At 56.0% G+C, this 19,627-nt stretch overlaps 2 protein-coding genes across 5 annotated transcripts in view; one reads left to right on the top strand and one right to left on the bottom strand.

Moving 5' to 3' along the window:
• Positions 1 to 55: 55 nt before the first annotated feature.
• Zfr2 (zinc finger RNA binding protein 2) lies at positions 56 to 19,587 on the bottom strand. 4 transcript variants are annotated; one of them, XM_021173552.3, is made up of 19 exons: positions 19,509 to 19,587; positions 18,977 to 19,127; positions 14,635 to 14,869; positions 12,608 to 12,692; positions 11,884 to 12,164; positions 9,966 to 10,145; positions 9,217 to 9,403; positions 8,382 to 8,527; positions 7,410 to 7,529; positions 6,645 to 6,784; positions 6,010 to 6,142; positions 5,391 to 5,557; positions 4,753 to 4,927; positions 3,605 to 3,743; positions 3,054 to 3,148; positions 2,872 to 2,967; positions 2,337 to 2,448; positions 1,424 to 1,521; positions 56 to 912 (listed from the first exon to the last, which is right to left on the bottom strand). In XM_021173552.3, the coding sequence occupies exons 2-19, from the start codon at positions 18,994 to 18,996 to the stop codon at positions 730 to 732; spliced, it is 2,592 nt and encodes an 863-aa protein (XP_021029211.1). In that variant the 5' UTR covers positions 18,997 to 19,127; positions 19,509 to 19,587; the 3' UTR covers positions 56 to 729. The 4 variants fall into 4 exon arrangements, with proteins under 4 accessions (XP_021029211.1, XP_029338350.1, XP_021029210.1 ...); XM_029482490.1 differs by lacking the exon at positions 14,635 to 14,869 and having other exon boundaries at positions 19,509 to 19,579; XM_021173551.3 differs by lacking the exon at positions 18,977 to 19,127 and having other exon boundaries at positions 19,509 to 19,579.
• Positions 18,172 to 19,627, top strand: part of Atcay (ATCAY kinesin light chain interacting caytaxin) — a 31,409-nt gene continuing 29,953 nt past the window's right edge. Inside the window, exon 1 of the mRNA XM_021173555.3 lies at positions 18,172 to 18,292. The gene's annotated coding sequence lies outside the window, so the exon portion shown is untranslated. The remainder of the gene's footprint in view (positions 18,293 to 19,627) is intronic.

Genomic DNA, 19,627 nt, shown 5'->3' with positions numbered 1-19,627 from the left:
GGCTTGTGGGTACGGCCACCTGGACCCCCGAGTGAAGGACATGAAGGCCACAGTGCACACGGGCAGATCTGCTTTATTCCCCACCCCAGCCAAGTTCTGGATGATTCTACAGACTCCAGGCATTGCGCCATGTGTGGGCTGGCCTTTAAAAGCCACAGGTAGAAGGGAACAGGGTTGAAGCCTAGGGGTGATACCAGGGGGGTCCAAAGGAGGCAAAGGAGGCCTAATGGATAGAGCTGTGTCCACGCCCAGTGGTCCACAGGGTGACATGGGGCGGAGTCGGCCATATGCGGAAGGCACTCAGTGACTGGGGCTGGGGTTGCACTGTGGGGTGACAGTGACAGTAGTAAGGGGATCTGTGTAAAGGATATGGTGGGTTTGGGGCCTAGGGAATCTCATTCTGTGCTCTCTGCTCCTCTACCCCAACTCTCTGACCCATAGAATCTTCCAGGCCACCCTTCCTGGCATCTCGAGGAGGCCATTCAGATCCCATTCACTTAGGACATTAAGGGAGTTTCACATAGCAATTAAAACCAAGGTCACTGCTATCTGGCCTGGGGGTGGTAGGTGATAGCCATGAGCATGGGGGTCACCTCAGGGGAACCCCCACAGCGTCGTAAATAAACCTACAAACAAAATGACAGAGGCATCCACACTAGGAGGAGCCAGCAGCTGGAGGGACCACACCTGTTCAGGTATGGGAGGTGTAGGTTGGTGGTGATGACTGGCTCAAGGCAGCCCTGCTGTGCCCTGCCGGCCCCGCTTCCTCTCCCTGGTGCCCTCCTGGGCCTGACTAGCCTCCCTCATCCTCTTCCGGGCCCGAGCCCCGGCCCCGAATCTGGTCCGTGGAGGTAACTGTTCCATGTGAAGGACCTTGTGTATCTGCCGGAAGGCCACAAGACGCAGGGCACGCTGCAGACAACGGGTCCCGTCAGGGTGTGCTAGCCTAGCCCGGCCTCCTGGATCAGGCCTGTGCCCAGGGACCAGGGGGCTGGGTTGTTTGTTCTGTTGCCTCTTACCGTTTCTGGTACCAGGCATGTGGCCCTAGGGAATGTCACCACCAGCTAGTGGCACAGGCTGGCCTTGAGCTCTTGGGACCCCACCTGTACTTCCTGGGTAGAGGAACCCTAAATTCCTTGTAAGATACTCAACCCCCATGAAAGTGGCAGTGTTTGGTACTTGGGCCTGTGTGGCTGTGTACTTCTGAGACTGGAGCTAGCCTCAAGCACTCTCAGTAGTCAAAGACAGCCTTTAAGTTCTGATCCTTCTGCCTCCACCTGCGCTGCTGGATGGGACCCAGGGCTGTGTATGACAGGAGAGCCCTGGGGTCTCACACGGCCCAGACCAGTCAGTGTTGCCTGTGGGAGTTCCTTACTCCCGGCCCCACTCCTTCATCCAGAATGTGGGAGGGGGACCCACATACCTGCGCACTGGCTGTCAGGTCTTCTCGCTGTTGTGGGGTCATGGGCTCCAGGGCGTCCTGTGGACCTTTCTCACAAGGGTCCTGTAGCCCCGGACCATCTGAGCCAGGAGAGGGTGGACACCCTTATGAGGGACTAGTGGGCCACAATGGGCCACCTTGCCATGGTGGGTCACTGTGCATGTGGTCTGTGCTGTGTCTGTAGCACGCTGACCCATGGGCCATATCAGGCAAGGTCTGCCTTGGCCACACAGGGTTCCCTGTGGCACCTTTGTATTTGTGCCTGTGGGTGTGCCCCAGCCTATGTGATTACACAAAAGGCCCACATGTCAGGCCTGACCTTTGACCTTCCTTTCCCATTCAGAATCCAGGAACTCTCAAAAGAGGCCATTCCTTCTAAGGCCCATTCTTGACCCTCCAAGGGAAGGCATTGTGTCCATTTCTGTTCCTCAAACTCCTTATGTAGCAGAGGCTGACCTTGAACTCCCAAACCTCCTGCCCTTGCCTCCCTAGTGCTGGGGGTATGACACAGGGACTTTGGGCACTCTAAGTGAGTGCTCTGCCCACTGAGCCACAGCCTAGCCCCACACTGTGGCTCTGGAGTCACAGCAGAGTTCTGTGGCTTCCCTTGAACCCCAGTCATGGTTCCAGTGCACTTGGGCTGGGTAGGCACCAGCTGCAACTGGCCACAACACATGATACAGCCAGGAGTGGGGACTGTGGTGGTGGCACAGGGGCAGCCCTGGTTTGGGGATGAAGCCGACTCTTGGCCTTGTCCTGCCTCTGCCCTTTGGGCTGTAGGCTATGCACTGGCTCCCAGTGGGTTGGGTGACCTCTTCTTCTTGGGTATGCATGTGGATGGTCATGGCCTCTGCTGCCCATGCCCTAGACCCCCATCGCTTGTCCCATCACTGACCTGTCAGGAGCGCGCCTGTGGCTACATACTCCAGGACCCGACGCATGGCATCCCCTGGGCTCAGGGGCCGGGGTGCAGTGCTTAGAACTTTCTCCACCAGCAGTTCCATGGCCTGAAGGAGACATGGGGGAGGGGTGGCAACCACATGAAAGGGCAGGCTGTGGCTTGGCTGATAGACAAGGCCATGCTAGGGCAGGTGTCTGGGCCAGCACATGTTCAGTGTCCTATGACATGGCTGTTAAAGACCTAGGGATGTCCTCTGCAGCGCAGCCAGCACAGGGGACACCCTGGGTCCTCATCCTGATACCAGTAGGTCCGTGTAATGAGAGCCTGTACCCTCAGGACATCTGAATAGGGTCTGGACCTTCACCTCCCAGCCTGAGGTTTACAGTGTCAGGCAGCCATGACAGTGACCCAAGGCATCTTCTCACTCTGAGGGGCCTGGTGACACCCACACACTCTGGGATGGTTGGGTGCTAAAGAGACACCTGGCTGGCCCCGACCTGTGCTTCCCCACTGTCCCCTGCAGCCTTACCCAGGCAGGCAGGGCTCCCCAGGGAGGCAGGCAGCGGCACAGCTCCCTCAGAACCCTGATGACGATCACGCATGGCTGCAGGCCGCTGGCTCGAGCCTTGGGGAGGAGACACAGTTGGTTGGGGAAATATGGGGCAGACTGGTTGGTGACTGTCCCCACTGCAGCCCACCCTATGACCTGACCTGGAACCACTTAGCATGGCGGAGGGCTGCCAGGGTCTCAAGGCACCTCTCCCGGTCTAGGACGTCCTCTGGGTCGGACAGAGCATCTTGCTGTCCTAGAATGGATAGAACCCAAGTCCCTTTCTGCTGAGCCCCAGTCCCATTGGGTGGCTGTGCTCAGGCTGGCTGTCCTGACTAAGTTGGGGTCTCCCTCTGTGCTCCACCCTGGCCTGTGACTCATAGTCCCGCACCCCCACCCTATGATGGAATCACAGGCCAATGCCCCACGTAGCACCTATAGCGTTCTAAGTGAGTGATGGCCCTGTAGATCTCAGGTCTGGGGCCTGGTCACACTGAGAGACCCTGTCCCTAAACTCAACAAGCTGGGGTGTGGTTCAGTGGTAGAGGACCTTCCAGGCATGTGCAAAGGCCCTGAAACACCAGCCCTTAGCTCCACCGCCCCAGACTGTGTGACCCCCATGTGACCCAGAGAGACAATGACTACCAGCTCCTTTCTGTCCAGAGCAGGATGCTGTGCTGTGCAGACTCGGGGCAGGGAGCTGGAGGTGCACCTTGTTTTACAGAGGGATCTTCCCGCATCAGAGGTGAGGTGGCAGACACGGTGACCTTCACCCCGGGCTCCACACAAGCTGAGATAACAATGTTGGCGTCATGGTCAGATGAGACCTCGTACTTGTCTTCTGCCACTATCTGGGTATAAACATGAAAAAAAAAAAAAAAGCCACATGACTCTAGCGGAGTTCCTGGTGCACATGAGCAGGGGGCGCTGCCAGCTCGTGGACCCATCTCTCCACTCCTGTGTACCTGCTGCCAGGGTTCCAGACCCTGCATCAGGGACCTCTGTGTGACTTAAGACCCACCAGAGAGCATACATATGGCAGTGCTAAGGAGGAGCCTCTGTATGTAAAGAGCACCTGTTGTTCGATAAGATGTGACTCAATAGAAAAACAAGTGGTCATGAACAAAATATCAGACAGAAAAGGAAAAACAAGTGGCTCTTTGCACAAATCAGTCACCTCTGTGTCAGACAGAAGGAAACTAAAACTGTTACGCTACCGTTGACACCTGTGAGTACAAAGTCTAGGAAGTGTGTGTGTGTGTGTGTGTGCGTGTGTGTGTTAGCGCTACCTGTGCACACACAGAACATGTTAGGAGGGAGGGACAGCAAGGGCCCTTAGGGTGCTGCACTCCTGAGTTCCAGGGACCCAAACCTCTACAGGGGACACAGATGGGAAATGAAAGACATTGCTGCCATGCACCAGTGCTGGGAACAGACCCAGAGTCCCACACGTGAGAGTGCTCACCACTAAGCCACAGCAGGAGCCCTGGCCAGAACATGCCATTCTCTGTCTCAGTTCCAGGAGGACAAGTGCACACCTGATGCCTTTCTTTTGTGTGTGCCAGGGCCAGAGACTGAAGTCAGACTGTTTCTCAGTTGACTTTCACCTCACTTTTTAAAGCAGGGTCTCCAACAGGTACCCAGCTCCCTGCTTGGCCAGGCTGCCTCTGGGATCCTGCCTCCCGAGGGCTGGGATTGCAGGCATGAACCTCCACACCTGGCCTACGACTGGCTTTTACACAGTTTCTTGAGGTTCGAACTCAGATCCCAGCGCCTATGTGAGAGGTGATGGAGCCAGCTCCCAGCCCTGCGGGCCTCTCTGTCCTCTAACTGCAGACCCTGTCCTGGCCTTGCTCTTACAGACAGCTCTCGGGGCAGCTCCTGCTTGATCCTCTGCAGCAGGGAGTGCGTGGGCTTCTTGGAGCAGAGCAGGGTCAGCTGCACACTGTGGTCCCCACGGAGGACCAGGCCCTTGGCCAGAATGCCAACCCGCACCACACCCTTCAGCATCCTCGGTGGTGGGGACGCCAGGGTGCTACGGAGACAAAGAGGCAGAATGTGTCAGGAGGGAGGGACAGCATAGGCTTCCAGGTCCTGAGTTCCAGGGACCTGGCCCCTCTACAGGGGACACAGATGGGAAATGAAACACACTGCTGTCACCCCTGATACCCATCCTGCAGCCCACACAAGCAATCTGATCCTTGAGAGGCCAGACACCTACCTACAGTCTATCCAGCTATCTATGTGTGGTCGACCTATCTCTCTGTCTATCTATCTATCTACCTATCTATCTACCTGTGTATCATCTCTATATCTGAAGCAAGGGCTTACTGTCTAGCCCAGGTTAACCTCACTCACAGTGATCCTCCTGTTTCAGCTTCCTGAGTACTGGGATTACCAAGCCCAACACACAGGGAAACAGGGTAAGAGGGACTTTGTCACAAGTCTGGCAGAGGAATTTGAGACAAACCAGTAGGACAGAGCCCTGAGGCACTAACCCATGCTGGCTGCTCTCCTCCGCCAGGGTGTCTGACACCAGTCTGAGGGCTCGCTCTGTGTGGGACACGGCTGTCTGGATGGCCTGCAGCTCTTCTTCCGTGGGGTAGATGGAGGCATGCTTACACATGACATGACGGTCGTCGCTGCTCTCCGGCCGACGCCCTGACTGTGGAGAGAGCTACCCTCATCAGGGGTGGGCTGGGACAAGACATCCAGCCCCGGCAGGACTTCGGAGAGTGCTGAAGGGCCAGACAGGCTGCAGGGAGCATTGGCTGGCCATTGGCTGAGCAGCCCCCACAGGGAAACACATGCAGGGGACTTGGGTCTGGGTGGGGCGGCTCTCCTGTGGCACATTCTTCTATTTCCCACATTCTTCTATTTCCAGGCCAGAGGCTACGAGCCACACAGTGTGTGTCCTCCTCAAGCGAGAGGCCAGCCTTAGGTCCCTGCTCAGCCTATGAGGACAGACACTTCTTGAAGGCTGCAGGGAGCCACAGTGTGGGACAGACATGCCATGCTGGACCCACAGCACTGGGCAGTCTTCAGGTCCTCTGCCCTCTGAGGGGCTACCAAGGCCTGGTGGGGACTGAGTGTTCTACATGTTACACCAGCACCCACCTGGCGCCGTGCAGTGGCCATCCCTGGTCTGGTGGTGGGAGCTGGCAATGCCCATGCAGGAAGCCCTGGTAGCTGCTCCTCAACCTGGGGCTGTGGAGTCTCCTCAGGCTGCCTACTGTGTTCTTCTTGCTGCCTGTGGGGACCAGATAGGGACACGGGGCTCTGGTTGCCAGAGGCCTGGGAACATCAGAGGTAAGGGGTCATGGGGGCATCAGAGGTCAGGGGACATGGGAATATCAGGGGTCATGGGGGCACCAGAGGTCAGGGGACATGGGAATATCAGAGGTCAGGGATCATGGGGCATCAGAGGTCAGGGGACACGGGACATCAGGAACATGGGGACATCAGAGGTCAGGGGTCATGGGGCATCAGAGATCAGGGGATATGGGAACATCAGGGGCATGGTATCAGATGTCAGGGGACATGGGGACATCAGGAACATGGGTACATCAGAGATCGGGGGACATGAGGACATCAGAGGTCAGAGGGCATGGGGGCATCAAAGGTCAGGGGACATAGGAGCATCAGAGGACAGGGGACATGGTGGCATTAGAGGTCACGGGATACAGAGAAGGTAGGGAATGTCAGATGTTGAAGGAGGGTGTGAGGAGGCCAGGAGGGGACACCATGGTCACCTCAGCTCAGAGTCCCAGCGCTGTGTATCCTCCAGCTGTGTCTGTGCCTGCTGCCGGTGCCTCTGCAGCCTCTTGGCCAGCACCCTCTGAATGGGGCCACTGGGCCGGGCAGCTACTGGAAGTGTAGGATCCACTTTCTTCTGCAAAGGTAAAGCCAGCCAGATGGGCGGCCAGCTCGTGGGCAGAGAGAAGCCCCAACTAACACCCGCTGTTCTTACAGATTCACAGGCCTTACCACAGTGGCAGTAGGGGGAAGTGGGCTGAGGGGACAGCAGGCTGCATGTAGCCCACAGCAGCCAAAATGGGTCACTTTGGGGAAATGTCCTGCCCAGACTCTGGGGGTGGCTTTACATGACCAAGACTGTCTAGGTTACTTGTGGGCCACTCATGTTCATTCAGAGTGAAGGGGCCCAAGCACCAGGCGGGGTCATGAGTGCTGTTCCCCAGGGACAGCCACCAAAACACTCAGCCAGTGAGGAGGGGCAGCAACCAAGCACAAAGCAGGGTGGGCTCCTGGGTGTAGGTGGCTTTGTGCATCTGCAGGGTCTCTGGCAGGACCAGAGGGGGAAACTCCTTACAGTGAGTAGCAAAGCTACGAATGTCTGCCCGCCCACCCACCTATCTCCATACACACGCCTCACTCCCCACCTATCCATGCAGCCCTCTCTATCCCCTCTTAAGCCTTTCTTCCTGTTCCTCTCCTCACCAGCCGCCTCCCCCACCCTGGTAGCCCTGGCCGGCCTCTGGCACCCCTGCTGGACACACTCTGTACTGCAGCCGGTGCCGGCGTCCAGTCAGGTGCATGTCTCTGGCGTTCCGGTCATTGAAGCTGCATTCGCAGAGCTTGCATCGGAAGCGGATCACCTTCCCCTGGTCACTACACACCTAGGACAGAACGCGAACGCGGCTCGGCTTCCTGCCGGCCAGCCCTGATGACCTGGAGGGTGCTGGACAGCAAGACACCCAGGACAACGAGCCTCCCCATGGCACTAGCAGGGGTGTGTCATCCCAGAGAAGTGGCTTTGAAAGCACAGGGAATGCCCCTGACCTGTCTCTTCATCCTCTCAACCCCACCCCAGGGGCAAAGAGCCACCCGACACCTTGTACGCTACCAGGAACTCTCTTTGTCCCCATGACCAAGTAACAGGCCACCACAGCTGGCTCTAGCTGGTGAGCACTGCCCTGGACAAAGTGCAAGGGACAAAAAGGCATGGCTAGGGGACTGCCACCTATCTTCTAGACACACCCACACAGGGGTCACCTGCACACACCAATGGAAGTACCATCCCGGTGTTGCTGGGGCAGTGGCCATGGAGCAATCTGTGAATGGAGAGCTTATGAGTGGCGACTCCCTACCCTGGGTGTTTGTGCAGCAGCCAGCCACCCTGGTGCAGGCACAGTAAGTACTGCCCAAGGACCCTCGGGCTGGCATTCATAAACCAGGACTTAGGGTAGGCAGGTCCAGTTTGACCCTCCTCTCCCAGGCAAAGCTGGCCAAGGTATGAAGCCATCTGAGGTGGACAGAGCTTGGCTCTCTGGTGCCGAACTGGAACAGTGGGCCCTCAGGCCAAGTAGGGTGGGACAGGAGGGTCTTGGTGCCCTGGGTGACCTTTCCCATCCCTTGCGTGGAAGGTGGACATGAGGATGGGCTAGTGTGGCAGCTCCACTCACAGAACCACAGTGGGCCAAAGCTGAGAGCTCTGCTCACCAAGACTCAGTGTCCCAGCAGCCACTTACCTCCTCAACGTACTCTGTGCCCACTGGTGCCATGTCTCCAGAGCTCCCTGAAGCTTCCCCAGGGCCTCCCCTGGTGGCCTCCACCTTGAAGTGTGATGGCCGCCTGTCTCCAGGTCGGCCATGCATTGTCTGCAGCTCAGGTGGCCCTGCCAGAAACCATGGTCTGCTGCAACCTCAGGCCTGCCCCATGCCTTCCCCTACATGCCACGGGACTCTAAACCTGAGGGGGAGCTGGCCACTCCCTCTTGTGGAAACTACCATGGGATCCTGCAGCCACAGAAGGGCAGGCTGTGATATCACACAAGCCAAGAGTAGAGACAGACAGTAGCTCAGCAATGGCCACTGCCTATCTGATGCGAATGGGTCACCTCAAGAGAACTCCAAAGGACAGTGACCTTCCATTCAAGCTAAGTTGTCACAAAGCTGGTGGCTCACACCTGGAATCCTGCACTTAGGAGGATGAGGCAGGAGCACCACCAATCAGTTCCAGGTCACCACGGGTTACACAGTGATATCCTGCCTCGAAAACCAAACCGAGAGCTGGCAGGGTGTGGTGGCACACGCCTTCAATCCCAGAACTTGGGAGGCAGAGGCAGGAGGATCTCTGTGAGTCTGAGGCCAGCCTGGTCTACAGAGTGAGTTCCAGGACAACCAGGGCTACACAAAGAAACCCTGTCTTTAAACAAAACAAAACAAACCAACAAACAAAAAACTGCACCTAAAAATCCAAAAGCTGGGGGTGGGCTTAGGGGTGGAGCTCCTGTCTGGATTTCCCCAGTGAGGGGCGCTGGATACAGTCATCTGTTCACATGTACAGAACTGTAGAGACCTGTACCCTTGCGTGAGGCTGCTGATCCCTTGGCTGGTGCTGGCCGGCCTTGGGTGTGTGAGCTGTGACGGGCATGAGCTTCATGCTTGACTGAGGTCTCGGGGGTGCTGTCCGAACCTCGGGTGTAGGTGACACTCCGTGGTGTGGGCTCGGAGGGAATGGGCTTCCCTAGCCTGGTGTGCAACTTGAAGACCTGCAACGGACCCCACAGCGTGTTTGGGAAACAAACAGTGCACGTCACACTGAACAGGCTGCTGGAGAGAGTGTGGCAGTGTGCCCTGGTTTCTCTACATTGTGCAAACCTCCCCCTCAAAAAAAATGTCCTGGAGCCACCTCCTGCCTGTGGCCCCATTTCTCAGATTTGACACCCCTGTCTCTCTCCAGCACTCACACCAACGTTCTTGACCCGTATAGCAGTGTCTCTGGCTCCCAAGCCTGTAAGCAGATGTGCATGGATGTGTGGTTTGGGGAACCCAGCTCTCTCTTTCCTCTCTCTCTCTCTCTCTCTCTCTCTCTCTCTCTCTCTCTCTCTCTCTCTCTCTCTCTCACACACACACACACACACACACTCCTGGCTGCAGCCATACTCTGGCCATCACCTGAGGTCTCCTCCACCTCCAGCCACATCAGAGCATGTTCAGTCACAGTCAACATGGCCCCCACCGTGGTATCCTCTCCCACCCCCACCTTACACCTGCTCAGAGCTGGTGAGACACCAGCTGCTGGAGCTGACTGCTGGCCCAGGATATGTGTACCTTCTGGTGCCTGGCTCCCCTCATGTGCGCAGCATAGGCGTCAGCCCCCGTGCAGGACACAGCACACAGGCCACAGTGGAGGCTCTGGGATCCTCTGGGACCTCCACTGGGCTGTGTGCTGGTCCTCTGAGCCGCCTGCTTCTTCCGGTGCTTCTGCCCTTCCAGGTGATCCCGATAGGTCTGAAACAGAGTCGGGAGGCCTTATGCGGAGACCTTACCAGAACCAACACTCATCTGCAGGCCACACAGTTGGCTAGTAGGAACTCAGAGGGACACAGGGTCCCTGGCTTCCTCTGCCACTTGTGCCCTAAGTTAGAAGAGTCAGGGTAATGTCTTGTTCCCTTGACCTAAATAAACTCCAGCCAGGATTTTTAAGGAAACATTCACCAAGGGTCCTGTCTTGTATGGGAGCAAGGGGCTGCCCCCAAACAAAACCCGGCCTTTCCAGGCTAAAGTTTGGGGACAAAGGCCTGAGTTCTGCCCCCAGGACCTCAGGAGCTGTTCTCTGAGGTCTGGGGAGGTGGAGGCAGGAGCATTAGGAGTATAAGATCATCCTCAGCTACATAGTGAGCTCAAGACCAGCCTGGGCTATAGGAGACCATCCTTAAAACACAAAAGCAGCTCAGCAAGGTCGTGCACACCTTTAATCCCAACACTTGGGAGGCAGAGGCGAGCAGGAGGCAGGCAGATCTCTGAGTTCAAGGCCAGTCTGGTCTACAGAGAGAGTTCCAGAACAACCAGGGCTACATAGAAAAACCCTGTCACAAAACCAAAACAAACCAACCAAACAACCAAACAAAAAAACCCTAAACCAACAACAACAAAACAGGGCTGGAAAATTGGCTACATTGGAATTGGAAAAGAGTGAAGTTCAAGGGGCTCCGATGACCTCTCGTAGTCGCTATGGACAGGGCACGCATGTGGTGCACCGACCTAGATGTAGACAAAACACTCATACACAGAAAATAAAATTAATGTAACTTTCAAAAAAGAGAGTAATGAGAAAACCCCTTTTCAGAGCTGCCTGGGGAATGTGCACACCACCGCAGGCACAGATTTCACAAAGATCTTCCACACGGGGGCGCTGCAGAGGAGAAACCCACAAATCAGGGCCACATCTGGGCTTCAGAGCACACAGAGCCAGACCACTTGGCCCGTGTCGGCGAAAAAAGGCTCCATTCTTACACTTGTGAAAGCTAGGCCAGCTGTGGCCAAAAGCCTAGTCACGGGGAGAGGACTGAAGAAGCCCAAAACAAACGGACCTGTTCGGGGGGCGTTGATTTGGGGGGTTAAAACTAAGAGGGCATCGAGTTAGGAGGACTGCATGCTAAAGGCCAGCTTTGGCTACAGATCGAGAGCACAATACTCTCGATATCAAACCAGCCTGTGCACATGAGTGTTGTCTGTGTGTGTTTATCTGTGTATGGGTCTCTGTCTGTCTCTGTGTCTCTCTCCCTCTGTGTGTGTGTTTATGTCTGTGTGTAGTGTGATGTATGTATGTTTGTGTGTGCACGCGGTTGAGTGTGTGTTTCCACCCCCAGTGATCTCTAGAAACCAGCCTATGATTCTGACAGGTTATCTCTCAGTGCTTTCTTTTCCACCCCATTCTTTATACATTTAAATTTAATTCTCTGTGTAGGGTGTGTTGCCTGTGAGTCTGTGCACCGCGTGCCTGAGGTGGCCAGCAGAGGGCCCTGTGGTCACAGGGTCCAGGACCTGTCACGTGAGCCTGGGAAACAAACCAGGGTCCTGTAGGGGACCTGTGACAGGCTCACGGAGCCCAGTCTGGTCTCACACTGAATTCCCCACCCTCTGCCTCCACGGCGGTGTGACAGGCCAGCACCAGGGCTCCTGCCACACCTGCCACGATAGTTTTTGATGGACAGTGACACTGAGCCGTCCAGCTGCCACTCCTGACCTGCGGCCCCGCGCAGCTGACCCTGCAGACCTCGCAGTAGTGCATAGAGGGCGGCCTGGGGCCCGCCTTGGGCTTCGGCAGCCTGTCCAGGAACGGCAGCGAGTCGCTGGTAAAGGTGGGGTCCCAGGGCCCGAGGACAGGGCCACCCCACGGGTCCGAGCCCACGGGAGCCGGCGGTGGGGACGGTGCCTGCAGCTTCTGCGAGGCTCGCTGGGAGGAGGGCGGAGGACGCTGCGGGCCGGGTGACACTGAGTCCGAGTCAGGGCTGCGGGAGCTTGGTCCTAGGAGGGAGAAACGAGGGTGGGCAGACTCAGCCAGGTTACCCCTGGCAGCAGGTCCACGGAGTATTTAACGGCACTGCAACCCAGGCTGGACCCCGGTGACTTAGGTAGCTGTAGCGCCAGGGCAAATCTCAAGCTAGCGGATCAGCCTTCCCGTGCGGGTCCAGCTTGCCTGCAATGGCTGCAGCTCAGCTGGCCAGATCTCAAGGAAATTTTAAACCTGGGACTAGGGCTGGCAAGATGACTCCGCAGATAAAAGTGCTTGCGGCCAAGCCTGGTGGCCTGAGCTCCATCTCTGGGACCCACATGCCCAGCCTCCTCCTCCCTGGCACAGGCCTGTCCTGTGTGCCCCCGGTGCTGACTCACGTGGCCCCTTGTGTTGTCTAAGCAACCCTCCGACCAGACCATGCTTCCCAGCCCCTCAGAGAATCCCCACAGCCCACCTGGCCTGCAGAGCGACCTGGCTGGCCGCTCCCGTGAGTCTGTGCGGCTCTTGGTCACCTTTTCTCGGTAGCTGTGACCATCCTCCTGGAGGGTTCCACGGACAGGGACACAGAGAGAAAAGCAGCTCAGGGAGGTGGGTGGGGATGGCGGTAGGGTAGGACGCTGGGGGGCGGAGAAACAGTGGGGTGGGATGCTGGGGGGGCAGTGTGGTGAGAAGCTGGAGGCAGTATACAGTCAGCTGTCCCCAGGGCTGGACCCTGCTCATCCAATGCCATGTCTGATGAGACAGGTTGTCATAGGCCAGGCTGACCTCGAACTCTCCACTTTGCCAAGGACAACATGACTCCCCTGTCTTTATCACTGGAGTGCTAGGAAGACTGAAGTTGCCCCGAGGCCCAGCTTATATAGTTAGTGCTGGGGACAGAACCAACAGCTTTGTGCGTGCTGGTGAGTATGATACCTACTGAGCTACATTCCCAGCCACTGAAAAGAATCACTTTATTTATTAATGTATTATGTGTACATATGTGCACGTGTATGGGGATGGTGGCATGTGCCACAGCATGCATGTGGAATCAGAGGACAATTTGTGGGAATCTGTTCTCTCCACCATGTGGGTCCCAGGGATCAAATTTAGCAGCCAGTGAATGCCTTCACCTACTGACCACCTGCCAGCTGCCTGCCTGCCTGCCTCCCTCCCTCCCTCCCTCCTTCCCTCCTTCCCTTCCTTCCTTTTGTTTTTCCAGTCGGGGTCTCTCTGTGTATCCCTGGCTGTCCTGGAACTCTGTAGACAAGGCTGTCCGAGAACTCAGAGATCTGCCTGCCTCTGCCTCCCAAGTGCTGGGATTAAAGGTGTATTCCATGCCTGCCTATAATTTTGCTTTTTTGAGGCAATACCGCCCCACCCCTTGCATAGACAGTGGTCCTGTGCCATGCAGTGGATCTGACACTTAGTGACAGTGACACAGGAATGGAAGACAGAGAAGGAAAAGGAGCTCCTGATGCCCTTTGCCACAGAGCAGCAGACCCTTCTTGACAGGTACGGTACAGATGGCCCACTGAGGCACTCCAGACATAGCCGCCCACGAGGGTGAGACACCTCCCAGTCCCTGGGTCCTATTCATTCTGCTGCCCTTCAGAGCTATGGCAGGCCCTCACAGCCACAAGGCCCCCAGCATGGTGGAGAATGCCAGAGCTGCACCGGGGGTCTGACCTCCTCCTGGGGCCCATCACAACCCTCCTGCTTACACCCCTACTCCAATCAAATCCCAGCTCTGCCTCACATCCTCCAGTGTGGAAGCCAAGGTCCCGGTTTGGCCAGAGTCTAGGCACCCCAAGTGTTGGCATTAAGAGTCAGAGATGAGCCGGACGTGGTGGCGCATGCCTTTAATCCCAGCACTCGGGAGGCAGAGGCAGGCGGATTTCTGAGTTCGAGGCCAGCCTGGTCTACAAAGTGAGTTCCAGGACAGCCAGGGCTATACAGAGAAACCCTGTCTCGAAAAAAAAACAAAAAAACAAACAAACAAACAAAAAAAAGAGTCAGAGATGAAAAGTGGGTGGTAGGAGATCTGCCTGGGGGAGGAGATCCCGCCCACCACAGCCATTGTGGGCTCCTCCCAGCAGCCGCCACCAGCTCTGCACCCCTCAGCATCCCCAGAGTGCTCTGAGCTCCTTGGGAGGTATCACTGTGGTGGGTCATTCCAGAACATGTCTTGTCCCTAGAAATACAACTACAACACAGCTGATAGTCAGAGATGCCATGCATGTCCCCATGCAACACTAATGAAGTCCCTGGTGGTGGGAGGGGCCTGGAGATGGTCAGTGGTCACAGCATCAGCTGTTCTCACTGAGGATCTCAGTTCAACTCCCAGCACCCACTCAGCGGCTCACAACTGTCTCAACTCCGCCCCTTTCCGGCCTCCACAGGCACTGTATACACGTGGTGCACAGACACACATGCAGACAACACACTCATACATGTAAAAATTTAAATACAGTCTTGTTGCATGGGATGGTGCTGAGGTACCTGGTGGGCAGATGCAGAGGTAGGCACAGGACCCCGGGGCTGGCTGCTGGATGTGGGGCCCTGGTTGGCGTGGGGCTGGGAGCAGCTATACCCTACCGCGACTCCTCCTCCAGGTGCAGGCGGCTGGCTGGCGGGGGCCAGGGCCAGGCTGGCGGTGCTCTCCATTTTGGGGGTAAACTGCACAGTGTAGCTGGCCCCAGTAGCTGGGAGGGGGAAAGTGGAGGACGACTGGGTGCTAGAGCCAGCAGAACACAAAAGAGAGGGTGGGTTAGCTGAGTCCCCGCGGTACATGATGCCCAAAGCAGGTACTGGGCCAGACCAGAATCACTGTCCCCAGAGCTTGCACTAACGAGATCTGGTCAGCAAGCTGAGGGAGCCTTTTGTGTTGGTCTCTCCAGCATCAGGAGCGCAGGTGTGTATCACCATAACTGATATTTTACATGGATGCTGGGGTTTTGAACTTGGGTCTTCACACAGATGCACCACGAACTTAAAGCAAGTGCAATGCTGTCTTTCCTGTGTGGCTTGATATCCAGGCACAGCTGCAGGCCTGGTGCCCCAGCTGTTCCGGGATATTTTAATTTTGTGCATATAGATGTTTTGCTTGCAGTACTTGTGTGGGTGATGCCCAGAGGCCAACAGAGAGCTCCGGGCTCTGCAACTGAAGGCAAAAACAGTGAATCACCCCGCGCCCTTTGCAAGGGCAGTGCTGCGCTGAACCCAGCCATCTCTCCGGACCCCTTTAGGCAGGGCCCTCTACTGCCTCAATTACTGGGTAGATGGCACCAACAGCCACCAGTTGTGGCTGTCTGTACCATGGAAGCCCTCTGGAGAGGCTGGGGATGTGATTCTGTTTGAGGGGTCTCGTGGCACTAAGAGCTCAACCCAAAGCCACATACTCTACCCACAGGGAGTGGCCCCAGTGGCAGCTTAGAAAATCCCTGGCTACCTGAGACACATCAGAGAATCCAGGTGGGTGCAGGAGATGCCGAAGGTGTGTGACCCTGACATTCTGTGGTGTCACTGTGAGATCCCTGCATCTATAAAAACTGGTGTCACCACTGAGGGTTCTCAGGCCCACGGGGACCCTGAGTGACCAGAGGTTATCACCATGATAACTCTCCAGAGCTCAAAAACTGAGCCTAGATCAGGAGCTGCCAGAGAGGTGCCAGGTGACACCCGGAAGGCTGGGCTGCTGCTGGCTGATGGAGTTGTGGTCTTGGTGTCAGGCAGAGGCCTTAGGAGTGTTTCCAAGGAACAGGGAGTGGACCCATGTTTTCCTGAGTAGCTTCATGTCAAGTCAACACAGGCTACAGTCATCGTAAAGGGATGCTCAGTTGAGAAAATGCCTCCATAAGATCAGGCTGTAGGGGCTGGAGAGATGGCTCAGCGGTTAAGAGTACTGACTGCTCTTCCAGAGGTCCTGAGTTCAATTCCCAGCAACCACATGGTGGCTCACAACCATCTGTAATGGGATCTTTTGCCCTCTTCTGGTGTGTCTGAAGACAGCTACAGTGTACTCATAGAAATAAAATAAATCTTAAAAAAAAAAAAAAAGGCCGGGCGTGGTGGCGCACACCTTTAATCCCAGCACTCGGGAGGCAGAGGCAGGCGGATTTCTGAGTTCGAGGCCAGCCTGGTCTACAAAGTGAGTTCCAGGACAGCCAGGGCTACACAGGGAAACCCTGTCTCGAAAAACCAAAAAAAAAAAAAGATCAGGCTGTAGGCAAGCCTCTAGGGCATCTTCTTAATTAGTGATGGATGGGCGAGGGCCCAGCCCACTGTGGGTGGTGCCATCCCTAGGCTGGTGGTCTTGAGTTCTATAAGCAGGCTGAGCAAGCCAGTCAACAGGCCCCCTTCATGGCCTCAGTAAGGAAGGGACAGTGGTGTGAAGCCATAAGCTGAGTTAAACACTTTGTGCCCCAACTTCTTTTGGCTATGGCGTTTCACCATGGCCAAGGTAACCCTGACTAAGACGGATAGGTGCCAGGTTCATGAGGAGTTGCTGAGCAGACCTGAGCGTGTTCGACGGAGGACTGAGAAGCTGTCGAGAGAGTTCGGGAGATGCTTTCCCAGATGGTGCTCACAGGGAGTGAAGCACACAGGGGACTATCTGCAATTCTCAACTAAGGGTCTGTGGTTCTGGCCCACACAAGTGAAGAAAAGAAAGACAGAAGAGACCAGTATCCCACTGAGATGAAGGCTTCTGGGAAGTGTTTCCTGAGGGCCAGCACACAGCTGTGTTCCAGAGGTAGCCAAGGCTGTACCTCAGGCTGGACTTAGTCAGAGTCATCCAGGTGGCACTGGTTTGGGAAGCATGGAGGGGTCATGGAGAGCAGTGGGGCTCGGCACTGCGAGAGGCCAGGAGAGCCACTGGTGAGGGTGCGGCCACAGTGGCAGTTGATGGCCCCGGAGTGAAAAGGTCATGCAAAGAAGTTAAGTCTTGGCACTATGAAAGGATCCCATGAGAGGCTATTGGTGAAAGTGCAGCCCAGTTACACAGAGACCACAGTGTTTTGGGATGACCACCAAGACCAGCAGCAGCCGTGGCAGAGCAGAGCCAGCCAGAACTTAGAAGACAAGCTGTGTGTGCTACCTGGGCAGAGGAGCCCCAGAAGAAGCCCAGATCACTGGCTCCTGAGTTAGCTACATTGGTGAAACTGCTTTTTGCCTTGCTCCACTTTTGACCTTGTCTTGGTTCGTTCCTCTTGGAACCCACAGTTGAGAGTATTTGAATTTTTTAAAAGAGATTTTGGAGTTTTACAGAGCAGATACTTTAAAAAAGAAACTGAGTTTTTATCCATTTAAAAGGATTTATTATTTTTACTTTGTGTGTGGAGTTTCTTTGCCTGAATGTCTGTCTGTGCACCACATATGTACCTGGTGCCTGCAGAGGCCAGAAGGGGGTGTCAGGTCCCCTGGGGTCACAGGTGGTTTTGAGCTGCTGTGTGAGAGTGCCAGGTACCAAACCTGGGTCCTCTGAAATGACAGCCAGTGCTCTAACCACTGGGCCCTTCTCCGGCTCCGAACTGAGTTTAAATGGTTTGATTTGTAAAGAAATTTGAGCCGGGCGTGGTGGCGCACGCCTTTAATCCCAGCACTCGGGAGGCAGAGGCAGGCGGATTTCTGAGTTCGAGGCCAGCCTGGTCTACAAAGTGAGTTCCAGGACAGCCAAGGCTATACAGAGAAACCCTGTCTCGAAAAACCAAAAAAAAAAAACCAAAAAAAAACAAAAAAAAAGAAATTTGTAGTATGTTTTGTATTGTGATGTTCACTGACAAGCGATCTTGAGGACTAAAGTCACTGCTAAATCGTCGTACTGCTGTGTCAATTTGACAAAGGTCAGTTGTGCTGAACTTTGATCAACTTGACACAAGCTAAAGTCATCTGAGAGGAGGGAACCCATTGAGAAAATGCCTCCATGAGATCAGGCTGTAGGCAAGCCTGTAGGGTGGTTTCTTAATTAGTGACCAATGGGGGAGGGCCCAGCCCACTATGTGTGGCACCATCCCTGGGCTCTGGTCCTGGGTTCTTTAGGACAGCAGGCTGAGCAAGCCATGGGGAGCAAGCCAGTCAGCAGCGCCCTCCATGGCCTCTGCATCAGCTCTGCCTCTAGGTTCCTGCCCTGTGTGAGCTCCTGTCATGGTGATCTGGAAACGTGAGTCACGCAAATCCTTTCCTCCCGGCTTGCTGTTGACTAGAGCCTTTTCTCTTCTTCTCTTCTTTTCTTTTCCTTTCTTTTCATCATTTGTATATTTATGTGTGTTGTGCTACGGCAGTGGACTTGCCTGACTTACAGACCTGGAACTCTTGTCCCCACAGTGACCCTCTCACCAGCTCTTGGCCCGGGTGTATTATCATTGCAACTGTAACCCTAACCAAGCCACCGAGTGAAGAGAACACGCGTCCCCAGCCGTCAGCCCCCAACTCCTCACACACAGCCAAGCTCCTTCTCCCCACTTGGCACTGACATTATTCATGTGGCCTTTTATTTAGAGACAAGGTCTCCTTTAGTTCCTCAGCCTGGCCTCATACTCACTGTAGCTCAGGCTAGCCCTGAACTTAGACACACACACACACACACACACACACACACAGCCTAAGCTTCTCTCTTCAAAGACTGGATTGGAAGCCTGTGCCACTTGCCTGTGCTTTACTGACTTCCAAAGACCAGAGGCTCACTTCACCCTGCCTAGCTTAGCCCCCCATCCATTAGACACAGAACCCCAGATCCCATCCTCGTCTGGAGAGCCCCCCATCCATCAGGGACTAGAACCCAAATTCATCCCTGTCTAGAGGGTAACCCATCTGTCAGACACCAGAACCCCCAATCCATACTCACCTGGAGGGTCCCCCATTCATCAGGGATTAGAACCCCCAATTCAGGCCCATCTGGAGGGTCCCCCATCCACTAGACATCAGAACCCCAGACTCCATCCCCGTCTCGAGGGTCCTCCATCCATCAGGAACCAGAACTCTGACTCCATCCCTGCCTGGAGGATTCCCCCATACATCAGACACCAAAAACTCCAATTCTATCCATCAGGGGCCAGAACACCCCACCCTATTCCCGCTTGGAAGGTTCCCCAAGGTCTCAGGTCCTCTCTGAGGTCAGTCCCCTCCCCCAACTCTGTCCTCCATCCTCGGTCCCCACCCTCCCCAGCCAGGTCGGTCCCTCCTAGGCTGGCCCTATCCCCACGGGGTCCCCGCCCGGGGTCCCCGCCCCCACCCTGCCTGTCACTCCCCGGACTCCCCGCCCCGCCCTCCCGCGGACCCCAGGGGCCGTCGCCCCGCCTCGGGCCCGCCCCGCTCCCCGTGACTCACGACCGAGTCCCGCGGGGTTGGGGCGCCTCGCCGCCCACAGGGCTCGTTACCTGGACGACGGGTTGGTGCCCTGCGCGAGGCCGGAAGAGCTGCTAGCCGCCATGTCCACGTCCTCCCGGAGCCCACGGGAGTGACGTCAGGGCCCTGCCCCCGACGCACCGCCCCGTAC

This window comes from Mus caroli, unplaced genomic scaffold (genome assembly GCF_978045245.1).
Source record: "Mus caroli unplaced genomic scaffold, Mus_caroli_1 scaffold_9, whole genome shotgun sequence".
Classification (NCBI taxonomy): domain Eukaryota; kingdom Metazoa; phylum Chordata; class Mammalia; order Rodentia; family Muridae; genus Mus; species Mus caroli.
This window is presented reverse-complemented; position numbering and strand designations above follow the sequence as displayed.

Coding starts and splice junctions, on each gene's coding strand:
- Zfr2 (XM_021173551.3), bottom strand. CDS start 19,561: ATGGCGGCTAGCAGCTCTTCCGGCCTCGCGCAGGGCACCAACCCGTCG. Junction 2,449..2,871: donor GGGGAGCCCTGCCTGCCTGG/GTAAGGCTGCAG, acceptor TGTCTCCTTCAG/GCCATGGAACTGCTGGTGGA. Junction 1,522..2,336: donor CACAGGCGCGCTCCTGACAG/GTCAGTGATGGG, acceptor CTCCTGGCTCAG/ATGGTCCGGGGCTACAGGAC.